The 25034-nt window shown below is 48.4% G+C and overlaps 1 protein-coding gene across 1 annotated transcript in view; it reads right to left on the minus strand.

Annotated features, from left to right (window-relative positions):
- Positions 1 to 1846: 1846 nt before the first annotated feature.
- The window catches only part of CCDC6 (coiled-coil domain containing 6), a 62083-nt gene continuing 38895 nt past the window's right edge, over positions 1847 to 25034 (minus strand). Inside the window, exons 4-9 of the mRNA XM_074232293.1 lie at positions 20792 to 20895; positions 18636 to 18796; positions 14132 to 14288; positions 11949 to 12049; positions 4360 to 4484; positions 1847 to 2132 (exon numbers count right to left, since the gene is read on the minus strand). Coding sequence (XP_074088394.1) covers positions 1941 to 2132; positions 4360 to 4484; positions 11949 to 12049; positions 14132 to 14288; positions 18636 to 18796; positions 20792 to 20895 — 840 coding nt within the window. The 3' untranslated portion in view covers positions 1847 to 1940. The remainder of the gene's footprint in view (positions 2133 to 4359; positions 4485 to 11948; positions 12050 to 14131; positions 14289 to 18635; positions 18797 to 20791; positions 20896 to 25034) is intronic.

The raw sequence follows: 25034 nt of genomic DNA on the forward strand, positions 1-25034 counted from the left end.
GGGAAGGGGAGGGAGAAGTCAGGAGGGAAGAGGGTATATGCCAAAAGGAAGTTACAGGGTTTGAGACATCACAATGACAGACTGAGATGTCGGCCCCAGAGCCGCTGTGAACCTTTATGGACACTTGGTCACTTGATTCATGTGATCTTTCTTGGCATTGCTGTTGTAAGAAAACACAATGACAATGTAAAATACACCCACATTATTAAATATAAAATGTATATAGCGCATACACACACACACACACACACACACACACACACACACACACACACACATGTGCACAGACACACACCCACACACTCGATTTTATCTGAAATGCCTAGAAGCCAGAGCCATGTTTCCTAGTTTTGGCATGGAAACAGGTAGGGGAGAAAACTCCTCTGGTGGTTTCACTTTTCTGGAGAGTGCTCTAAAGCAGTAAGTTTCTTTTAGATTTTTAAAATAGTATTCAAAGGCAAAAATGAAAGGTTACGTGACTGCACAATATTTAATATCTACAATGTTCCTTTTTTTAGGCATGTGTTCAATAAAAGGGGGGGCATTCGAGATGGCTCGGTCACAAAACAGGAATTCTTAAAAAAAAGTGACTGATAAATTATTTTTCAGTTCTTTGATTATATCCAACAGAATAGATACACATTCTCATCATAAAATATACATTCTCTAGTAAGGTTTCTGTCCACAGCATATTGAGATATGCAAACACAGGTGGGGAAGATCACTTCACTATCAAAGTACAAAACCAGAAATTGTTGCCAAACCAAAAGGAGCATTTCGCCAGGATGGAAGAGCGCCACCTCGCCTTCTGCTTCACAGCGCCACGGAGCCAGGCCACTTACTTGTGCCGCTAAATGGGATGGTCAGAGAGGACTGTCCTCAGGGTGGATGCTCCTCCCCACGCACACGCACACACGCCGCCCAGCTCCCATCCAGGGAGCACTCCTTAGGGTCTTCCGGGGAGCGCCGATTTGCCCGCTCGCTCTCTGCTTCTCCTTCTGTCAAGCAACATGGCATCTTTTGGCGACTAGGCTCATATTCTTAGAAGGTTTGTTCTCAATCAATCAGTCTCCAGGAGGAATTTGCTTCTTGAAAAGATTTGTTCCAACTGTGTTTTCAGAAATCAGCTGGTGGTGATGGTGGTGGGGCAGGGAAAGGGGCGCCCCTGTGAGGGACAGGAAGGGGCATCTAGTGCTCTCCATGGAGCCCTAGTGGGTAGCATCTTGGACTTGGCCCCCCAAGATAGGGGGCTGGGGATGGAGGATGACTTGCACAGAATTGGGTGTATAGAGATGGGACGTAACCACCGTGAGCTTGGGGGATCTTACTTCTGGGATAATTACTGGACACAACATTGTACCCGCTGGCGGGTCAATATGGAAACCAAACAGTGAACTTGAAAAAAGGCCTATCAATGGGTGGTCCTGGGCACTGAGGAAGCTGACATTCAAACCTGTCCTTTCAGATGCTCGGTAGACACCATGGTTCTTACAAATGTACTAAGATATGGGCTATCAAGCCTGTTGTCTTTCTGCTAATGGACATGGGGCAGGGCAGAGGGAAGACTTGTAGGCCTCCCTTTTATTTTACCAACCTAAAAGCCAAGAGGAAAAAAAAAGCGCTCTAGAGCTGAGCAAATGGCGTACTGCCAAGTTACCAAATATTGAAGAGCAAATATTCCAGCCAGGAAGAAGACCTACATGAAAATTCAAGTAAACACTGATGGAAAAAGGTTGTTCTAGGGTTAGTGTCATAGATCCACAAGGCTGGCTGCATTTGGACAAACATTTACAACACCATCAAGAGTGAAGTCTAGAGACCCTCAGTGCCAATAAGTCAGACCCCCCCCCCAGGTGCCAGGGAAGCCGCTGGCTCTTCGTAAACAGCGTCGTCTCCCGAGTCCCCACCTTCGATACAGCCCCCCTGCTGGAGCGCATGCACTAGGGCTGTGAGGGGGGGTGCCCTGGATGTGGCGAAGAGGCAGGCGGCGAGGTGGCGGAGGGGAGGGATGACTGCATGGGTGGTGGGGGTGGAGGTGGCGGAGGCTGGACGGGAGTCTGTGTGTTCGGAGATGGCGGAGGCGTGGGGCGTTTAAATTTGTCCGGACTGTTGCTTCTCCGGGGTGAAGGCCTCTGCAGAATGGAGAGAAAAAAATCCAGGTTAGCTGGGAGGAGGATGATGTGATGTCGGAACGGGTCTTCAGAAGTCACTGAGTTCAACTCCCTCTGTGATACAGCAGTGTCTAGAACTGCAGCTGGTACACAGCAGGCACTTAATAAGTGTTTGGGCTAGCAAGGAGCCAGACACCTGTAGGTGCAACCCAAGGTGCCCACAAGGAGAGTCTTCTTCCCAAACCAGGGCTCTTTTCTCTCTATCAGCACATTTTTCATACCTTCTAAGGGTGTTCTTTAAGCTGATACAAGGCAGGGACTGACAGCCAATGAGAAATGATTCCAAGAATTGACTGGCTCAGATGAAGCACTAAATAATTCCCACTGATGGACCTTCAGATTGTAAATTATAAACCAAATGCATGGTGAGGACAGTGGTCCCAAAGCATGGTTTAGGGTCCTTCTCCTTTGGGCAAAACTTTTCACAATAATTTTGAGATGTTTTCATTTCTAATGTAGTAAAATTTGATAGATAAAAGCATTAAAAAAAACTCTTAGAGCAATCTGACAGGGTCTTAAGAGTGGTATTGTGGAGCTGGAGGTCAAATCATGGTGGGAAGTCACTTTGTTGGGGAGACTGGATGAGAGCTGGATTGGGTGGTCTCAGAGGTTCTCCCAGCCCTCTCACTGGACATGCTTTCTTCTTGGGCCAGACTACTTCTCTACTAAATGCCAGGCTTGGGGCAGCTAGGTGGCGCAGTGGATAGAGCACCGACCCTGGAGTCAGGAGGACACGAGTTCAAATCCGGCCTCAGACACTTAATAATGACCTAGCTGTGTGGCCTTGGGCAAGCCACTTAACCCCATTGCCTTGCAAAAACTAAAAACTAAAAAAACTAAAGAAATAAAAAATAAAAAATAAAATTCCAGGCTTGACCAGAGGAGCTCTCCTGTCCTCTGTGTCTAAGTTACATGATTGGAGGTGGGGATGTGGGGTGTCACACATACACATACACACACACACACACACACACACACACACACACATACCACACACACACACACTCTGACATGATCATCAAGAATACAACTGACCTTTAACTGTCAATAAAACTTCCTAACTGGGAAATAAGCTCTGAACATTAATATTGTATAACCAGAAATGGGGTCCAGGTAATACTGTCCACATTCTTAAAGCTAGTTCATTTATTTGTGAATGTAAAGCAAGACTAGACCTTATTTTTAATATATGTTCATAAAGTTGTAGAGTGGTAGAACATCTCTGTTCACTGGCAGAAGGACATAAAGTAAACATTTAAAAAGATGATTTACTTTAAAATGAAAGTGTTAATTAGAAAAGAAAATTATTTTTTTTTCTGGAGAATGAGATAAAAATATCAGAAGTTAGTTTGGGGACAAGAAATGATTCTAAACAGTAAATCTATAGATGAGCAGTGGAGAATTTGATTGTGCCTCCTGGCCCTTATCCCCTGCCACAGTTTGGTTCAAGACCCAGTGTGTTCTGAACAGAATAAGGGCACAACCCAAAGAGTCCTGGGTTTGGAATCACAAGCATGGGTTCAAATCTGGGGTCTGGATCTTATTTCCTGGGTGCCCTTCAGCTGGGGCTTCAGTTTTCTCATTTGTAAACAGAGCATCCTAGAGCCCATAGCCTCCCAAGTCCCCTCCCCAGTTCCAGCCATAGGACCCCATCCCATGAGCCAAGAACAAGGACAAAGGAACAAAGAAGAGGAATCCTCACATCTGACAGGGACTGGCCTAGGGAGCCCTTGGAGTTCTGAGATGGGGCTGTACAGTGTCACAACTAATTTCAGAAAGACAAGGGCACTGAAATGTCAGCAATTAGGGAGAGCTGGCACCCCTCTTTAGACTGAGGAAGCCAGAGCTCATAATCCCAGGAGCAGAAAAAAAAAAAAAGAAAGCCCTGGGACCCTACCCTTTTTTTATGCACTGGTGCCTTCACCCCTAAGGTGGCTATATGGGGAAGGAAGCACAATCTCTTTTTTGTTGGTTACTACAATGTTTCCTGGGAATAACTTTTTTGGAAGAAATTTTATTTTTAATCTTTCAGAAGTCTGTGTGAATTTGATGACAAAGAAACCAGGTTCAGTGAGTTCAGATAAATTCACAAATGGTCTATCTGCACTGGGTCATCAAGATGCGGAAGGACCCTCTTGGGGAGGAGAGACTGGGTCGAAGGACAAACAGTCTCCAGCCCGATACTCACTGTAATCCCATGGGAAGCTCCCATGTGCTGCACATGGAGTCCAGGGGAGTTGTAGTAAGACATTCCGGCTCGAGTCAGCGATGTTGGTGGTGTGAAGCCAACTGTGTGACTTGTATAAGACAGACCTGAGATGAAACACAAAGGACACAAATATAATTTCTGATTCCAACAACAGCACTGCCCCTTAGCTAGCCCCTGTCCCAAATACCTGCAAGAGCTGTAAAGGCAAAAGTCACCAAAGCAATCTGAGAACATGAACACCGATAGACATGGCCAAGAGCACAGGAGCCAGAGGAGAAAGGAGGGACATCAGAGACTGGAAAAAAGTCAAGTCCCATGAGTCCTAAAGCTGAGGTCAGCAGAAGTGGTACAAGAAAGGAAAATGAAGAGGAGATGACAGCAGAAGTGAGCAAGAGAACAGAGCCAGGATCTATACCAAGCATGATGGACAAGGAACACAAGAGGGGAACATAATCATTCAAGAAGCAACAATTGGGGTTGGGGGGGCAGCCAGTGTGGCAGCTCAACGCCACCCCCCCAATAGTCTAGAAGGAATCAAAGATGGTATCAATGGCATCATTAACAAAAATCAAAAACTACAAAAAGCACCAGAAAGCTGCCACCATGACCCAAAGTTTCCTCAACTGTGAACTGGAGAAGATAATACTTGAACCTGAATTACAGAGTTGTTGGGATAACAGAGTTTAAACCTTCTGAAGTGATCCGTCAACTACGGAAAGCGGCAAGACTCATGACCTTATTATCATCAAGACTTCCTGGGCCAAGGAAATACCTTTTCCCATGAGGCAAACATTCACTGGCTGACCACAGAAGCCTCGGTGACCAGAGATCTCCACTGACCTCAGGGCAATTTTAACAATCAAGCTAAGTCTATTTCCTGAAGTTTTTTATTTTTGTTTTTATTCTGAATGACCAGGTTAAAGCCCTAAAATTCCAAATTCTCTTTGTGCTCTGAAGACAGTCTGGACATCAGATCCTCCTAGTGGCTGTTACAGAAAGCTTCAGTAGCACAGTGTCCTCTCAGGCCTCAGGGGTATGGTCTCCTCTTCTCAGGTGGGGATACCAAATAGGTAGGAGGTCTGATGCTTCTGGGAGAGCGGTTCACACCAGTGCATAAGTTCTCACTGTTGGTGTCTACATTTGGAATGATTGTTTGGTCCACACCTTCACAGATGATGGTCCTCATTCATACAAAAGTCACAATCCTCTGAATCTGGGCATTTTCCTTCCTGGTGTCTGATTATCAGTTGATATGAATATTAGCAAAACCCCTTTTGCTAATGTTTTAAAGTATGCTAATTCCCAGGACTGGGAACTGATCTGATCCATCACAAGCACAACCTGACAGGTATAGAGCAGAATACCTGGGAGGCCAAGTCATGTCTTTGTAGGGAAGCCATCAAAGCATCTTTAAAGTCTGTAGAGTTTGTTGAACTATTCCACGAGAACATCAAAAATTTGCAGATGAAGCTCATTTCAATTATATATAAAGGTCCTTCTGCAGTCCCTGTTCAGGCGGGAGTGACTTGGCTTCCTCCTTTTATGTCCTCAGCCCCACTTACCATTAGAGGACACTCAACCACAGAACAGTATCATGGAGTTGAAGAGTATTAAACCTGGTATAACAACATGAAATGGTTTCCTCTTCTTGGGATCCATTCTTAAGTTCATTCAGTTCCCATTGTTGGCCTCCAGCAGTTATTAACTTGAATACCAGGGATTCAGAAAGATTATTGCTGGGTTAAACTGAGTGAGGTAAAATTTAATAAGGAAATGGAAAGTCTTATACTTTGATTCAAAACAAAACTTCTCAAGTATAAGAGCAATAGTATGGCTAGATAGAGTTGGTGGCCTAAGTGGACCACAAGCTCAAAGAGTCAATAAAGCAACATGGGAGTAAAATAATTTTAAATGATTTTAGGTGACATTAAGAAAAGGAGTAAAGAGGTAATAATCCTGAAGTTGGCATACTGCATTTTAGAGAAGACAGGAATGATATGTTGAATGTTCAGAGGGCAGCTACCAGAAGGGTGGAGGGTTTCAGAATCATGCCACTTGAGTTCAGAAAAAAAGAACTAGGATCTTTAGCCTGAAGAATACCGAAGGGGGCTGCAGTGGCCGATGTCACAAGAAAAAGGAATCTGGTGGATTCGAGCAGCCTCTGGAAGGTGATAAAGGAGGTCCTATTAGGTGCTATGTCTTGCTCCCTGCTGGCAATGAGGCAACATTGAGCAGATTTACAATTAATGTAAGGAAAAACTTACTTACAGTTATATTTATTTCCAAATGAAAGAGTGATTGGGAAATGGATATCTCCTCATTAGAGTTCTTTAAGAAAAGATAGGCTGATCACTCATGATCCTGAATCTATAGCTATTTTCTACACTTTAAAAATAGTGTAGGGGTGGCTAGGTGGCACACTGGATAGAGCACCAGCCCTGGAGTCAGGAGTACCTGAGTTCAAATCTGGCCTCAGACACTTAATAATTACCTGGCTGTGTGGCCTTGGGCAAGACACTTAACCCCACTGCCTTGCAAGAATCTAAAAAAAAAAATATTGTGGATGCAGCTCCCCCCCTGCCCCAGAGGAGAGCAAAATAGAAACCTTATGCTCCTCGGAGTCAGTAAAGCCCATCCCTGGACGTGGGTGGGCTAGAGGGCCCTAATGCCAGGCACTTTGGAGCCTGGCAGGAGCCCCTGAGCTTGGGATCTGCAGGTGCCATGACAAAGGGTAGCACCACAGCTAGAGATTCAACAAGGACTCACGTTTTGAAAAAATAAAATAAAACTTTACAAGAAACATGATCCACCTCATGTCAGATGTTTATAAAACCAAACCAAACCAGGTCAAATTTCCTACAAACCTGTTTTTCTAACATGACTTCACCAAAGGGCAACTTGGGTTTGGATGTCAAGTTTTTGCCTTTTGTTTTAAAATCTGGCATTTGCTATATGCATTTGGTCAGCACATTATTTTTATTTCAAATGGATTTATTTTTCATAAATTGTTTGTAATATAAACCAAATAGCTATCTTATTCAATCATTCCTTCTACTTGCTGATTGGAAAAAAAAGTCATCTCTTCTCTACCCCTGAAATAACTTTTTCCATTTTTATTCCCATCATTTTTTATGGTTTGAGTCTATCATTCAGCTGGTAGACAAAGTCCATTTCTTATCAAATTGCTAAGTTTTCCAAATATTTTTGTTAAATAATTCAATCTTTCTATGGTTTTTATTTTCCCCAGATTTATTGAACACTGATATTTTGTAGATATTTGTACAGCACTTTGAAGACCTTACAATGCTAGATAAGAACTATTGTGACTCTCATTATTTTTGACTGGATGTTGAGTATTCATACTTTGTTCTACCTAGCTATGCCTCCATCATAACTATTCCTCTTTTCTTTAACTCTATCTCAAGAGTTTTGTGAATGTTTTAAAGTATGGTAGAGTTAGACCAGCTTCATGTCTTTTAACATTCTTGTCTAATCAGTGAAGGCACACTGATTAAGCCTATGTTCTAGAGGCCTTGGAGATCCAAAGACAAAATTGAAGGCATTCCCATCCCCCAAAGCTTCTATATCATCCAAAGACAACTGTCATTCTATGATGGTTAAAAAGCAATGAAAAGGTAATTTTTTAAAGAGGATGCATAAATTAAGAATCATTTGAAAGGATGCTTAAGCCTGAGATTAACCAAAGATAAGCAAATTGGAACATCTTAAAAGTAGCACATCATACATCAAGTTGACAAAAATAATTTAGATGACGTTGCACTTGTGGCAAAAGAGGTTTACTGAGAATATTATCAAAATAAGACGAGCTGTCAGTTCAAAGTCATTTGCAACTAAAAAAAATCCAATGAGAGGGAAATAGTTCAATAAATTGAAGGAATAATATAATAATATATAATTTCAGAATGACAAGTTTACTAAGGAACAGAAAGGAATCTAGAATGGGGGGAATCCTTTAATTGTAGAAGTGTGATTTTTAAGTTAATACTAATTTTTCTAAAGCAATAGTGAACTTTTGAGTCAAATCTCATTATATCCTATGCTAAAGCCAAAAAAAAAAAAAAAGATGGACCTTGGATTGTCAGCAGAAAGGGATCGTAATCTAAGTCAGTCTTACTTCCTAAGTAACAGATGAGGAAACTGAGGCCCAATGAACTGCCCACTGCCTCACAGGTAACAGACCTGAGATGGGAAACCCTCTGATTCAGCTCAGAACAAGAGAGGGGCAACAAATACATAAACTAATCATGTTAAAGCATCTTGTTTTCAATTCCAAAATTTTAATATTCTGAGAAAGATCATCTAGAACATCTCGGTATCTGCCTAATAAAATAATTACTTAGATAAAAATCTCCCCGGAATAGAACAAAGCATCATTTGTGTGTTTGAGATGACTATATCAGCAACCACTGTAGGCTGAGGCCCCAAAGCTCCCTAGGAGAGAACAGGAGGCAGTTGATGCCAGGCAAGTCTGACCAGCCAACAACCTTGACCGCCATCTCCCCTCAGATCCTAGTGGAAGCGTCCGAGATCCTGAATCCAAGCGCCTCCGGACTAGTGGGGTCTCCCAGCCCACTAGACCCACTGCCAGCCCCGGCCTCAGCGGACAGCGGGTGAGGCTCGGGCACTAACTTGGATATGCTTTCCTTATGTGGTCTTCGAGTGTATCAGAATTCTCTTGAAGCCTCTTCCTCTCACTAGATTGGAAGCTCCAAGAGGACAAAAATCCCATCCTTATCCAAAAGCTCTCTACCCCCCCAAGAGGCCAACACAGTTTCTACACTCAGCAGATGCAGGGTCAATGTTTGCTGAATTAATAAATGGACTTTTGCCCCAAGATACAGATGTTCGGACTTGTCTATGGAAGACAGCCTTAGGTAACTTGACAAAAGTCACAGACCCAGAGCTGGACAAGCCAGACCTCGGGCAACACCATCTAACCCTGATTTTATACAGAAGCAAAAAAGTCCACAGCCCATATGGAAGTGGATTCAGAGCAGGATCTGAACCCAGGGCTATCTGTCTCAAAGCCCATGCTTTTTGCAGTGTCTCCCTTCACCTCACAAATTCCTTTCACTATCATAAAAGGTCAAGAGATTCCTGCGGATTAGGTTAGTTGTTTCACTGATTAAAGTAATCTCTTTGCATGTTAACTTTGCCTGGTTAAACTTTCCCAGCTCCAATGCTTTATTCACCCCACACTTTTGGAGGCTACCCCAGAAAAAAGCAGCACTGGCGAGTCCTAGCCAAGCTGGAAGGACTTTGAACGCAGGCCAAGGTAGGGGGAGTATGTAAGCTGGTCACGCAAGGATAAGTTTCTGAAGGGTCCGGCCGCTGACCTGGCCACGGGTCACATCAGCTGGGTCTCCTGACCTCTGCCAATGAAGGGAATTATCAAACTGATCAAACCACCCAAGTTCTTTTATGGTTCCAGGTGGATCAAAGGTCATCAGTGAGAATGCCAATCTTCTAAGAGGGAAAGCACTGGCTGTTGTTATCACTCCCTGAAAAGAATGGGCTGCTTCTAACTTCAGGAATCTCATCCTTCAAACTGTGAAGCAGGATCTTAAAAAGCCTTCTGTCAGTCACTGAAGAGGGTGAAAATGCAAGGCCTCCAGGTGACCAAAGGGAAAGGTCCAAGTGTGGGGGAACATCAAGAACCCCAGGAAGACTGCAAAAGGAGAGATCCCCACTTAGTGGCATTCCAGGCAGCCCAGCAGGTGGGAAGGACTGAACCAAGCCCCCCAAGCCCCAAGTCAACTCAACTCTGTTCCAGGGCAAGTCAAGGACCCTCAAGGAGCTTCTATTCTATGGGGTGGGAGAGAGGAGGGTACCACAGCTAACATGAAAAGAAAATATGCCAGGTAAGTGTCCACCAAATGACAGACAGGAAAGGTTTCCCTAGACCATGATGTTACAGAGCCCTTCTCAGAAGATTTTTAAATGCAGAAAATAAAATAAATACAACTACAAAGAAAACCAATTACTTCAACATACAGGTATCAAAGTGTCAAAAACACCTCCACCAAGTTCACAGCCCAAAGACTGAGAGCCTAAGGCAGAAGCAGATTAGCTGAGCCTTGAGGGGAAGTTGTTGCTGTAAGCAGCACAGGGATGAGATGGGGGGAGGGGGGAGGCCAGTTAGCCAGTCACTGGGGTCTCAAGGGGAATCACATCCAGGAGCCTGGAAACGTCCCTTTATAAAGAGAAGGCCCCAATAAAGGTCACCCACCAAGAGGGGAAAGATGCTGCCTGGGGCTCCCAGGCAGGGAAGGAGGATGAGCCTGTGGTCTTCCCTGAAGCAGCCGCCTAGCGCAGGCAGCCGGTGCGCTGACCACAGCACAGAGCTGCTGCAACAGGAGGCTCCACCGGCGCCTGAGGGGCTGTGGTCAGGACGGCGTGGCTGGGCTGCCTCACAGCCAACAACGGACAGACCAGAACACAAAGCTGGCTGCGGCCTCAGTCGGCTCAAACTCTCCAGAAGGTCTGGTAAACCTGAAGATGGTCTGTATCGAGCGGCACAGTATCAAAGCTGCCTGGCCCCCGGAAGTGACCGCTCAGAGCTCTGCTCTCATTCCCCAGGATCAGGGGGCCAGTGGGAGGAGGAGACTTGGGAACTCTGGCAGTGACCTTCACAGTCTCTGGGGCAGCCTGTGGCTCCTGGAAGTCTGTCTTCCGGGCTGCTGTCTCCTGGCCAGCTTCCCTAGAGCAGGGTCCGGCCACCCAGATCTAGCCAGTGGTCCATCTTTGGGGGTGGGGAGCAGACATGTTCCCAGTTTTCTTGGCAGGGGCTGCCACCTGTCCTACAGGAGTACCTGCCCACTCCCTGACGTGTTAGCTCTAATTTCTCCACTGTCGAGCCTTCAGCATTGCTGGATGGTACCTAAGTCAAAGCTCCATAGGCTGACTCTGAGCCAGCGCCCGCCTCGGTGCAAAGGCCCTGGCCTTGGAGTCAGGGACCTCAACGATGAGTTAGAGTCCTGCTGCTCAACCAGCCATGTGACCCTGGGCAAGTCACCTGAGGTCTTGCACCTCACTTTCCTCATGTGTAAAGTGGGAAGGGCAATACCAGCAGATGGGGAGCCTGGGAGGTTCAAAAGAGAAAATAAAGTAACCCAGTGGGCAAAATTTAGCACATAAGAGAAGTGTGACGCAGGGTACCATCCTCCAAGACTTGCGGGGGGGGGGGGGGGTCTGGTGAAGATGCAGCTGCCACACAGTGGTGTTCTCACCAAGCACCAGGCCACTGACCTGTACGGGAAATGGGAGGGCTGGTGAAGCCCACTGGGGACTCCCACCAAGGCCACTTAACAAGTAATGAGAAGGAGGTTCAAAGAGGCCCCTGACTGGCCCAGGATTCAGACCCGAGGACCTCCTGAGGACCTCCCAAGTCCCAGCTGGGCATTCGCCACACCCCCATCTTCTCCTAAGCTCCTTGCTTAGAGCCAGGAACAGGGATTCCTCTCTTCTCTTAGAAGAGACTCAATACAGTGTCGGCTACCAGGTCTATCAGACACAGGGCAGCGTGGTGGCAGAGAGGAGACATTTACCAGGTGAGATGGGCCTGCTTGAACTGGGAGAAGGCGTGTAAGGGATTGGGCTGGACACAGTGCGAGGTCTTAGTCCTTGGGCAGACATCTCGTTAAAATACCTGAAAGAAAAAAACAGATGGTCAGGAGGCTGTTTCTGACCTTTCACCGAAACCCTGAAAAGAAACAGTCTGGGTTCCCAGGTCTGGAGACAACGGCCCCTTTCAGAGAACCGAGGCACGAGGCAGAGATGCCTGGTCTCCTCTTACCTGAGTAGACAGCCATGGACCTGCCCAACTCTCACAGAGGGAACCTGCTGTGGGAATCCAAAGATGCCTCAGCCAAGAGGCAATATTAAATTCAGATCAGATGATGGGAAAATTTATTTTAAATTTATAATTACAATTTAACTGTTCTTCCCTCCCCTTCCCTAACATGAAGGGAACCTCCTGCTGTCCATCATTTCATCATTAAACAACAAAAACAATCCTGGAAATGCATGGCATGAAATCTGTGTGTGAGATATATTTGGTGAATGAGGAATAGAAGGGTGAGAAACAACATGCAGACTTCTAGAGATGCCCTTGGGCTCGCTGGGATGCCTACACTGTGCAGCTTTTCAGGCTTTGGGGCAATGGGATCTGAGATGGCTGGAACTGGGTGAGAAGCAACTCAAATACATTCTATGCTTTTATTGGGGGGATAACAGCCTCCCACCCCCCAGAACAGGGGAAGCTGGGGGTGCCCTGTTGCCTCAAGGATGCCAGCTCCTGGCATATTTCCGTGCCACTGAATACACCTCCTGATCCATGTAAACTCTCCGAGGCCAGGGACTTCATATAAAATGCTCAGTTTGAAGTTACCACAAAGACAGAAGGAGGATGGCTTATGGCTCCTTTGGATGGCACACCTCAGCGAGGCCCCTACCTGCTGATTCAGGAGGAACCAGCGGGACTGGCAGTGCCAGTTTGCCTAGGCTGCTGGCCATACTCCAATGGCTTTACTGAAGCCAGGCATCCGGTTTAAGAATGCCAGATAGATCATCCTGGGAAGCCACATGCATCCTAAAGATGTGTCCTCAGTGAACTGTTTGCTTTGTCATTGGTCCACAAGATCTGCTAAAAACCAAGGCACCTCCTCCAGAGATCAGACTCTGCCCCAAGCCAGGCCTACAATGCCCAACTGGCCCTGAGTCCGGGGTCTCCACGGCACAGGCCACTGTGGCATAGGACAGAGGAAGGGGACCTTCCAATGACTCCCTCATACCCCTCTCCTACCTACCTCACATTTTATGATTGCATATTTTCTCTATCTCTAGATACAGGCCGACCCTGACTTAGGGTTCAGTTCCCAACACCTTAGCAGGCTGCTATTTAAAGCATGCTTGCTACCTGCCTGGATGACCTTCGCCACCATCCGTAGGATCTAGGCCTGAGCTGGGGTCTACCTGTGATCCTGAGGCCAGAATGGATGGTGACCATAATCACAATCTTGGTTAACATATCCCTAAGGGTCACGTTTACATAAGGGGGGGCAGCTGCCAGATGGCACCCCAGTGCACACTTCTCCTGAGTTCAAATCTGGCCTCAGACACTGACTGGAAGATGAAACTGGAAAGCACAGTTGGATTAGACAAGTATTCCTGGAAGAAATCCATGAATCCATGCTGGAGACCTGACTCTGGGGCGAGTGGTCATGACAGCCACAAGAAGCTATGGACGGGCAGTCTTGAGAGGAGCCCCAGGGTCCAGACCGCTGGAGGTGCCCCAGGCTCTTCCCTTCCCTAGAGCCTCCTCCAACACCCACTCCACTGTTCTTTTCCTCCTGCTTGCCTTATTTATTTCTTCATAAACCCCCTCACAGCCCCCTATGTTCCCCATTAGAGGGAGGTATTTTTACCCAATTCTAGGGAAAAGAAGAGCCTAAAGGAGATGGACCCATAATGACCACATACTCACCAGCCCTCTTCACCGCTTTCTTTTGTTTTGAAGGGGGAGAAGCACTAGGCTTGGGACTTGACTAAGCACAGTCCTCCCCACCGACTCTGGAAAGAGGCCAAGTTGCCTCAGGAAACAGGACCCAAATCTGGGATGTCTCCTATACCATCTGACCTCCCCTTCTTCTTTAGATATTCCACTTGTGGGAACTCCCCAACCCACCCGGGGCCAGAGGAAAGCTCTGGGCTTCTGGCCCACTCTTCCCACCTTTCGTCATCCATCTCCAAGCTGGACTCGCTTTCCGAGAGCTGCCGACAAAGAGCCTCTCTCCGCTCCATTTCCCGCTGGAGTTTTCTCTGAAGTCTCAGGTTTTCTTCCCGCATGTGACGCTCCTCCTCCAAATACTGGGCCATCTTCTCTGAATCTGAAAGGTCAGCATTTCCCATTATGTTGAGTCTCACGCACAGGTTAAAAGAGAAACCAGAGAAGTGGGAAACACTAATATTGTGGAACTTTGTGTGATGATGGGGGGAGGGGGAGAGAAGATGTGGAACTAAGTTGTTTTCTTTACCCTTTGTTTTAAAAGTTAAGGATTTCTTCACCTTTCATCTGTCATGGATATCCCTCTAGCAGTCTGGGGAAGCCCATGGACCCCTTCTCAGAATGATGCTTTTGGATGTATAAAACACATAGGGTTCCAGTGGAAACTAGCTATGTTGAGCTATAGCTACCTGTTTTTGTTTGTAAAAGTTCACAAACCCCTGTTATAAGAGATAGGCCCCTGTAGAAGGATAGAGGGGAGATATATTAAGAAATGAAGGTAAAGAAAAATAAATTTTAAAGGCTTAAGGAAGCAAAATGTTTGAAATGACTAACTTGAATCACAAAGTCATTTTTTTTTGGGCAAGGCAATGGGGTTAAGTGACTTGCCCAAGGCCACACAGCTAGATCATTATTAAGTGTCTGAGGTCAGATTTGAACCCAGGTCCTCCTGACTCCAGGGCCGGGGCTCTATCCACTGCGCCACCTAGCCACCCCTACAACGTCATTTTAAGTGACCCTACTGCCTCTAGGATGGAGAAGTCAGGGACATAGAGGGTAGTATGCTCAGCCCAACGTTCTGATGAATCTGGCTGTCTATCCCACAGTCTTGGGGATCCCTGGGCATGCTGCAGCACCCCTACACGATGCCAAAATCAAACTCAAGTAATGAGAAGAACCTCAGGGGAGACCAGAGCTCAGGTACTCAGCTACAGGCAGAAATGGGATGCCTGCCTCGATGCCTTTTAAGAATCATTCATAACAGAACTAAAAAAAGGAGAAGTATCTGTCAGGGCCTCATCTGGGAACTGTGTTTGCCCCAGAATACTGACCAGTCTGAGGAGTATTTTTCCAGATAATTTCACCTCTGCGCACCCCTTGCCCCTTCCAGCCTGGTTACACCTCTGGTCAGTGTCCCCTCTGGAGCATCTCGAGAGCAGGCCTCTCCTTCTCTCCTTTGTCAGGAGGACAGCAGGCCCTGGTCACCTCTCGACTCGACCGCGACCATATGCTGCTGCTGGGCTGACCTGCCTCTGGTCTCTCCCTCCTCCACTCCACCTCCCTGGCTTCCTTCAGTCTCAACTAAAGCTCAGCCGGGTCCTCCGGGAAGCCCTGCCCCATCCCTCAAGTCCCGCGCCCCCCTTCTAGCTTCACTATTCCTTATTGATCCTGTAGTCAGCTTATCTGTACACATTTATTTGCTTGCTGTTTTCCCATTAGACTGTAAGCTCCTTGAGGGCAGGAGCTATCTTTTGTCCCTTCTTGGAACACCACAGTTGTTTCAGGCACGTCTGACTCTCTGTGGCCCATTTGGGGTTTTCATGGCTGAGGTACTGGAGTCATTGGCTCTTTCCTTCTCCAGCAAGTCTGACATAAGGATTACTTGTGCCCAGCCTGCGGGAGAACCGTCCAAGCTCACAGTGGCCTCATCAGCCATAGACAGACACTGTGCATTTTGACACAGATGTCATTTTGGGCCTCAAGAACAAAGGATATTCACCAACTGTTGAGGACACCGAGGCAGACAGAGTGAAGTGACTTGCCCAGGGTCACGGAGCTAAGAAGTGTTTGCAACTGGATCTGAGTTCATGAAGAGTCTTCCTAACTCCAGACCTGTCTTCTATGCACTGTAGAGCCCCCCGCTACTCCATTATTATCCCCGTTTTACAGACAAGGAAACTGAGGCAGACACAGGTTAAATAAAACCTTCCCAGGGTCACAGCACTATTAAGGATTGAGCCAGGATCTGAACTGGCTCCAAGAGTAGCACTACCCACTTCACCAACTCTGTGCTAGCCGCAGTCTGCCAGTACCACTGACAGCATCAGAGGTCCTGGGTTCTAGTCCTACCTGTCAAGGACCACCCCGGGAACGTCCCTTCACTTCCCTGAGCCTCACTCAGTTTCTTCACCGGAACTCAAAGGGGTGAGACTCAATGTCCCCAATGCCTCCCACAATACCTTCTTCATCCATACGTGACAGACTGGCCCATGAACTCAGAGGCCCCTTCCTGTTCCAGTTTGAGGAGCCTAAGCTGCCCCTTCTCCCTACAGTCACACTGCATAATTTCTAGGATACCTTCCCAGTCGACAGCTCCTCATCATCAGGAATCCTCCTGAGGGCACAACTAGCAACACTTGGCCAGGACCAGTCACGGTGCCTGCTTGGGTCCCTGCCGGCCCACAGGAGATGCCTGGGTTCCCCATCTTCTTGTGCTGGATGCTCATCTGGTGAATGCTGATACAGGCTTTCCAGTGAGCCACATGGCTTCTCACAAGTCACCCGGTAGCTAGCCCTGATGCACAGGGTCCTGGGCCATCTCCTGGGCCGGCCACGGACCACAGCACCTGCCCTGCCCTAGGCCAGGGAGGTTTCAAGGAAAGGCTCACCACCCTCGAGGAAGGGCATCTATCCTGCTTGTCCCACCTAACCTAACAAACTGGAGGGTGCTGAACCTGGGAGCAGGGCAATGAGACCTCCCTATGAATCCTGCTCTCCTAGGCTCCCCATGATCCTCGCCTCTCTCTCAGCCTTGATTTCTGCACGTGTAAAGCAGGCACCCCCACAGAGGTGGCCACCACGGACACCTCGCATTCTAGAACACGGAGCTGAGCTGCCCAGGCTCAGCCTCTGGAGCAGGCGTTCTCCGAGTCTGTCCAATGCCACAGCCATGGCTCTGCAGGCAGGGTGGGGGATGGCTTATCCCTTGTGTTCTTGGCAAAGTCAGGGGTCTGGGTCCTGCCTGGAGGAGGAGCTGGATTTCCACCTTTCTCTGTATCCACAGGCTTAGTATGCAGTGTGATCCATAAACACTAATAAATGTTTGCAGGCGTCTCTGTTGTAAGAAATGCTCTTTTTTTCCTGCATTTTCAGTGGGTGAGGATAAGAAGAGAAAGAAAATAGATTTCTGACCATTTTCCAAAAGTAGACAGGTGGGAGAGGTGTTAACAGATGTGAAATAACACATGAACTTTAGAGAGGGTTTGCATGGAAGGAAGCTAGAATCGTATGTAATACAAAAAAATGAAACAACAAAGTCATCAATAAAACCAAAGCAAAAAGAGTTGGAAAACCAAAAAAACTAATGCAATCTCTCACTCACTCTAATGACAAACTAATATTTCTCAAAACCTCATTACAAAAATCTTATCATTTTCCTGGTGGAAAAGTTTTTACTTTCCTCCACCCCAACTTCTTCAAATTTGGTTTGAAGCTCATTTGTATCTTATCTTTAAAAAAGAAAAGAATGGAGCTTTTGTAGTCCACTTTGTTTAAGGGGAAATTACTCACTAAACTGATAAGACTACCATAAAGAAATCAGCATCTGCAGACTCAATGTGCCAGGAATCTACCTGTGCCCACAGCTACCACATGCCCTCCCAGTGTGACTGGGGGCAGCCCCTGTACCCAGGAGCGTACCTCCCTCCCAAAGCTGCCCGAGAGTCCCTGGCAGGGAATGCCAGATGGTGGAACAGCCCCAGTGTCCGGGGCAGGGAGTTAGGCCCAAGGGCCTAACACAAACATTAACAAGTTCCAGCATAGGCAGAACCTTAGGAGGCACTGGCTGGGGGGTGCCTGCCCTCAGGGGGCTGACGTGAGCACCCGACCATCTGCCCAGTGAGTGTGGCCCCCAAGTCCCTGTGGGGAGGGAGTGACAACAGGGAGACCCAAAGACTGGAGAAAAAGAAGCATGAGACAACCAGCCCTTTACGGGAGGAAGGTTCTCCTGGCAAAAATACACAAGGCTGCCCAGGGGCAGGAGGTGAGTCCCCCAGTCCTGGAGGGGAGGGGCCAGGCATCCTGCCCTTCCTTCTGCCTTTCCCACATCTATCTTGGGGAGGATGAGGCAGGCTCTGTATAGAGGGAACCTCAGAAAGCTGGGAGGAATGAAAGCGGGCCAGACCCAGTGATAATGTGTGTGTGGGGTGGGGGCAGGCCTGGGCAGGCAGGCTGTGAACAAAACTGAACACTGACAAAAGAAAATGTTTTTCAAGGGGGTTGAGGGGAGGCTTGTTCAGAATCAAGACATTCTGACAAAATGAACAGTTTTCTCACAGCTAGGAGTCTTGGCGGGGCAGGGTTGGGGACCCATGTCTCATCTGGTTTTTTGTTGCAGGACAAGGACCAGGGAGGAAGCATTAGGTGGAAGGGGTGTCCAGAGGCACGCCTCAGCAGGGGTCACTCGGGAACTGAGGACAGGTCTGGCACCTTCAGGGGTGGCGGTGCTTACGCTGTAACTGGGCCGCGCGCAGCTGCTTCTTCAGCCTCTCCACTTCATTCTTCAAAAACCGGATGTGCCGCATCATGTTCTCTGGAGAGTCGATCTCCATGGAGATATCCCGAGGGGATGGGGGAGCAGACACAGGCTGGTCCAGCTTCTCCTGCAAGATTCTTCAAGGGAAAAGTCAGTGTGAGTCATTTTCTTAAAAAACCGGACACTTCTTCCTGCCATTCTGCAGATTCACTCATCCCACAAATCAGGAAGGGACTGGCCCAGGTGGCATCACCAGCCTCCCTCTAAGACCCCCTGAGTTTGCCCCTCAGCGTGTCCCCCGTGGCGTCCCCGTCTTGCGCATGTCCAATCTATGGATTTTCATTGCTATGGTGCTGTATGTGTGTGCTGCCTTCTCTGCCCAGCTTTCCCACCAATCTCCCCGTCCCACCCGCCCTCCACTCTACTGCCAATGATTGTGGTCCCTCAGTCAATAGATCACCACCGAGTCACCCCCTGGGGAGCGCTCCTCCCTCCCCCCTCCACCTCACCATGACCACTTGCCTTCCTTTTAGGCTGTGTCTCACTGCCCCACTTGGAATGGAAGCTCCCCGAGGGCAAGGCTTCCCCTGCCTCCTCAGGGCTCAGAATGGAGCTGGCCCATAGTAACTGATAAATGTATTCGGTCTTCACCTTCGATAGCCCCTCCTGTGACTCTGTACCTGTCCTAAACCTGTTCCCTCTCATGGAAGGCATGCACCCTGAGGCCAGCGACTGTTTCACCTGGGTCTCTGTACTTCCACCAACTAACACAGTAGGAGCTGACACCCAGTAGGCCCTTCAGAAGAAGAGAGTTCCAATTCGGACCTCCAGCCCACCACCAAAGGAGAGGGGCTGCAAGGACCTGTCCTGGCAGCTTCCCTCTCCGCCATCTTAGGTTTCATAGGCCCTTTGGGGCTTTTACAATCATTCTCGACCTCCTCAAGCTGACCATGTCCTACCTGTAGGGGAATGGCCCAAGAGCCAGTAGGACATGCCATCAGGAAGAGTCCATCTCCTCATGACCGGCCCCAAACTCCCCCTTCCCCATTCCGGCTTCCACAAGGTGCAGCTATAGTCAGATTCGAGGATCCCCAGCCTGGAACAGTTCCTAAACTGACTATCTGAAACCCCTGGTGGAATCGCAGCCTTCCTGCCTTACTGCTGCCTTCACGTTTTCGCCATCTATGGAATTTGTTCTGGAGACTTTGGGGGCCTGATATATCCACATGTCCATGAGAATGATCTTGGAGTCCAAGTCCAAGTTAGGACATCCCCCCGGGGCCACAGGACTGGGCCAGGGTCAGGCACCAGGCTCCAAGCACTGACCAAGATGAAAGGTGGAAAAGTTATCTAAGGGGCTCAGCTGTCTCACTTAATAGATGGCTTCAATAATGTAGACTGAGACAATGGTGAGGTTTGGCTTCATATCTTGGAAATGGGCAAAAATGACCCCAACCAAGAAGGGGCTGTGGGACAGCAGGCACACTAACCCCCTGGTTTTGATGGGGGGAGGGGGGTCACTAAGGAATCTCCACTGGGGAAATGATTCAGTCAGAACAAGTCCTTTAGAGAGACCATTTTATTAGCTGTGTGGAAGATGGTTTAAAGAGGAGACCCCAGAAGCGGGGTAGTAATGAGGAGGCTACTCTCATGGTCCAGGAGAAGACTATGGACTATAAAGTGCAACCATAGGAAGGGAACGAAGAGAAGAAGCCAGAGAACCTGCCCTGACAGGACCAGCAAGGCTTGGATGTTGGCTGGATACGGGGTGAGAGAAGGGGTCTCTGGGAGAGGGAAGAGTTGAGGTTGTCAAGGCTGGGAACCTGAGTCACCAGAAACAGACCAGCCAAGTATGGAAGAAGGGCTTGAGTTCTCTTTTGGAAAGGGTCAAGATGCCTCCTATGCAGCTGTCCCAGGAGGGTGACTGTGGAAACAAGGATCGGGAAGACTCGGTGGATTTGGGGGAGAGGGTGTGGAAGGACTCACATCCAGGCCTGTGTGACTGGAATAGGAGAGCTGATGGAACCATGAAGAGAGAATGAAAAAAGGAAAAGACAGCCCTGGAGAAGGGAAGCCCCCTCAGTCCCCACTCAGAGTCCCATCGCTCCATCCTCCTTCCTGCCCAAACCCACCGTTTTTCGGCCTCCAGTTTATCCATTCTCTTCCAGAGACGATTGACAAGCGCCTCCTGCTCTTGTTCCAATGTATTTTCAAGGTCAATCTTCTCACGCCGCAGCTGAAGGAAGATGACATTGGGAATGAGAAGGGCAGACCCACTTTGGTAAGCAGGCCTGGGCTTAAACCACCCAGCCACCTCACCAGCTCCAAGTTGCACGGACAGACGAACTCACACCTCTGACAAGTTCCCAGATCCTCTGTGCGATAGGAATCACCCTTTTCTATTCTGTCCCTGCCTCTTCGACCCAGGGACACTGGTTTTCCATTGGTTGGGCTGTGGTCACTGCCATGGTCCAGACCTTCTATCTCACCATCTGTCTGAAGACACCGTGTACACCTCATCCTCCCAACAAGGTCAGAACTTGGCCTACCCTGGTCCAGCAGTCAGTGGACAGAGGGCTGGTCTGGGGACAGAAAGATCTGAGTTCAAGGCCTGCCTCCAACACACAAGCCACAAGACCATGAAACAATCATTCAGCTTCCTATTTCTCAGCCTCAGTTTCCTCACCTGTAAAACGTCGATAGGAGTCAGGAAGACAAGGGTCCAGCCCCAACTCCAACATACACCTGGACACTCAATGACAGACAAGAGGCCCTGAGAGCTGCTCCCAACAAAGGAATTACAAATATAAACTAGAGAAAAAAGATGGTGAAAAGCAAGGGTATTTCTCATTTCAGGACAAAAATCACAATGAAGATGGTGATGAACACTCCTACAATGCTTTAAGGTGAGCAGAAGGCAGCAGGTGTCCTCATCTCCATTTTTACAGATGAGGAAACTGAGACTGAGAAAGGTCTCGGGACTTGGCCAGCATCACACCAGAGGCAGAATTTGAACTCAGGTCTTCCTGACTCTCAATTGCCAGCTGAGCCCTCTTCAGAGAGGGCATCAGCAGGTGCCTAGGAAGACCTCCGTGGTGATCCACAGAGGGAAGAGGGCATTAGACACCTTAGACTTCTTCAATCACCCCAGAACTAGATGGTTGAGGGAGTGAAGGCCAGGTGAGGGATGGTCTCTTCAGACAGTCAAACACAGCCCAACCCTTACCCATTCTCACACACACACACACACACACACACACACACACACACACACACACACACTCTCTCTCTCTCTCACACCCTTACCCATTCACACACACACACATATACACACAGTCATACCCTTACCTATTCACACACACACGCCTGCAAATGCTAATGCATGCACACACTAATGCATGCACACACTCACATCCTTACACACTCACACCCTTACCCATTCACACACACACACACATACACACATACGCTTGCACATGCTAATGCATGCACACACATATACTCACACCCTTATCCACACACACACTCATATGTGCACACACAAACACAAACACATACAGAGTGGTCACTCTTGAGACCAGTCAGGTCCTTCCACTGGGTCTGTGCACAGAGGGCAGGGGGTCTGGGACGGGGATATTTATTTCCCACTTATCTCTGGCAAAAATGCAACGTTTTTTTCACTTATTCCTTCGCCAGCAGTGGGTTGGGGGGCTGCCCTGGGGCAGTCACTGGTGATGGAGGCCAGAGCGGTCACATATCAAATCCACAACCAGATGAAAATCTCCCTGGGAAATGCGAAACAAAGGTACCACGGGTCGCAGGGGGCCGAGGGTGGTTCTCTGAGTCCACAGGATCCCTCATCTCTGGTTTAGTGGCCCCATTTCTGAGGAGTTGGACAGTTTAACAGAGAGAGAGAGTGAGGGGCTTTGGAGCCAACACACTCTGGATTCAAGTCCTGCCTCTGAAGTACATGAGTTCTGGGATCTTGGCACTCCACTCCGCACTGTGCAGGGGCCTCCATCCCTGATCTGACCAAACAGGCAAGAGAAATCTTCTGGCTAACAATGGGAAACTGCTTCAAGGAGCTCAGGACGTTCTGCATGCACGGCTTCTGGCGCAGTACAGATGGCCGCAGAGCAGGGGCTTCCTGGCACTCCTGGCGTCATGTAAGGGTCAGAGTCAGGTGGACCGGGGTCACGTGTGCAACCTGAACCCTTCAACGACCTGTGCCAGCCGTGGGGTCATCTCCGTCCTGGATTCAGAGTCAGCAGTGACCTTCCGAGCCATCGGATCCAAGCTTCTGAGGTCTCAGCTTACCGGAGACAGCCCAGGAGCCCAGTGGCCGAGTCCATCTGTCCCAGGGATCCTGCAGTATGTGTCTATGTGTGTGTCGGGGGGGGGGGGGGGGGAGTGTGTTTCTGTATATGTGTGTGTCTGTGTGAGCCTTGTGCCTCCCCCTGATCCCCCAAATTCTAGTAAACCCCAAGAAACTTTGTCCATTCTCTGGGTCAATCATGGAAATACACATGTCTATGTATGAGATGCTTGTGTGTACATGTGTGTGAATGTTCACACTTGTGTGTGTGTCTCTCTCCACCTCTATGTCTACATTGACCCATAAGAACCCAAGCTCCCATCTTCCCAGCAGACTCCCTGACCATTACCCTCAACAAGTCACTGTTGTTTTTCAGTCATTTCCCTCCTGTTGGACTCTCTGTAAGAGACCACGACTTTGGGGTTCTCTTGACAAAGATACTGGAGCATGCACACACCCCTAGCACCTGCAGTACCATACAGAGACACACATGTGCTCACACACATGCACACACACATGCACACACACTCTCACATACACACACACACACACACACACTCCCCCAGGGTGGGCTCCTCGGTCTGTGTTCATTGGCTCCCTGGTGGATCACAGTTCTGTTAATGATGTACCCAAATACTCAAGCACCCATTGACCTCCCAAATGAAAATGCCAAGGATCTTATTTAAAAGGAACCTGTGCCTATGATAAGCGCCTTCCATAGCTAAACCGCCCCTGCGCTATGATGTCAGAGAGGTCGGCAGAAAATGCTAGAGAGGTGGTGTACCCAGCCAGCCAGTCCCAGAGGCAGGAAGGGGCAGGATACACTGACCAGGTGAGAACCTAGGGAAGTCGCTGAGTTTCTCAGGACCCTCAAGAGCCCAAGACCAGTTGGCTCCAGTCAGTGGAGAGGGAAGGTGCCTGTTTAAGTATAAATGAGATAAATCCAGGACAGTTTGGGGAGCTGCCTCAGCAAAAACACCCTCAGATAAACTACCCTTGGATCCCCTTTGACCCCTTCAGCTTCATTTGTCAAGCTCCTGCCACAGGTCAGACACCCAGCTAAGGGCAGGGGGAGACAAAGAGAGGCAAGAAGCGGCCCCCGCTCTCCAGCAACCCCTAGACTTCCAGCCCCAAGAATAGCTGATGAGAATAAACTTGACTTGGTTATAATCCCTCCCCCTTCTCCTCCTGGGCCATGTCTGGCAACCCCCCCCCCCCCCCGAAGCTCCAGAAGGGACCCACATTGAGTGATCCATTGGGGAGAAAACAGCCCCCTGAAGTCCAACCAACAGAGCCAAAGCTCCCATGGGAGAGACACCTCCCCCAAAGCATGCCTGTGTGTGAGTGTAAATGAATGTGCACAGGTGTGTTGGATGTATGCAGCACAGACATGCTATGTATAACCCAGGCATAGAGAGGTAAGGAATCAGAAATGGCTCATTATCTTTCATCATGGAAACTGAAGGCATTAAACCACTGTTTCAGTATGCAACATTGCTCCAAAAGCACACCATGGTATAACAGAAGGCTGACCTGGGGGTCTAACACCTGGACTTGGTGACCTTGGACAAATCCTTGAGCCCAAGGGAGCCAGGTGCCTGCAGAGACTGCCTCCAACTGATCCCACCTACAGCATCATGCCCCTTTCCTAGCATCCCCAGGGTTATTGCAGGATCTGTTGTGTGGCAGGGGCTTACTAAATGCTAACCAACGAACTCTAAGATTCCTTAAGGAAACACTGATTGGCATCAGAAGTGGGATTGTCCACAATGGAACTGCTGAATCACAGTTTAGATACAAAAATATTTTTTAAATTTAAAATGGAAATCAATTAGATCTTCTGAATTTGCATTTTAGATTGTTATGAAAGAACTCCCAACCTTGGCTCTGGCACTCACAACCTCTGGGTCCCTGGGCCTGGGCCGCATGGAGACACTAAGGCAGATCCCGTGGTCTGAATCCTGGATAGAGCATGCGTGGCAGGCCACCTCTAACATGGAAAGCCGAGGCGCTATCCCCACCTTGTGGCCAAGGGGAGCAGTCCACACCCACCCAGAGCT

This window comes from Macrotis lagotis, chromosome 4 (genome assembly GCF_037893015.1).
Source record: "Macrotis lagotis isolate mMagLag1 chromosome 4, bilby.v1.9.chrom.fasta, whole genome shotgun sequence".
NCBI lineage: Eukaryota > Metazoa > Chordata > Mammalia > Peramelemorphia > Peramelidae > Macrotis > Macrotis lagotis.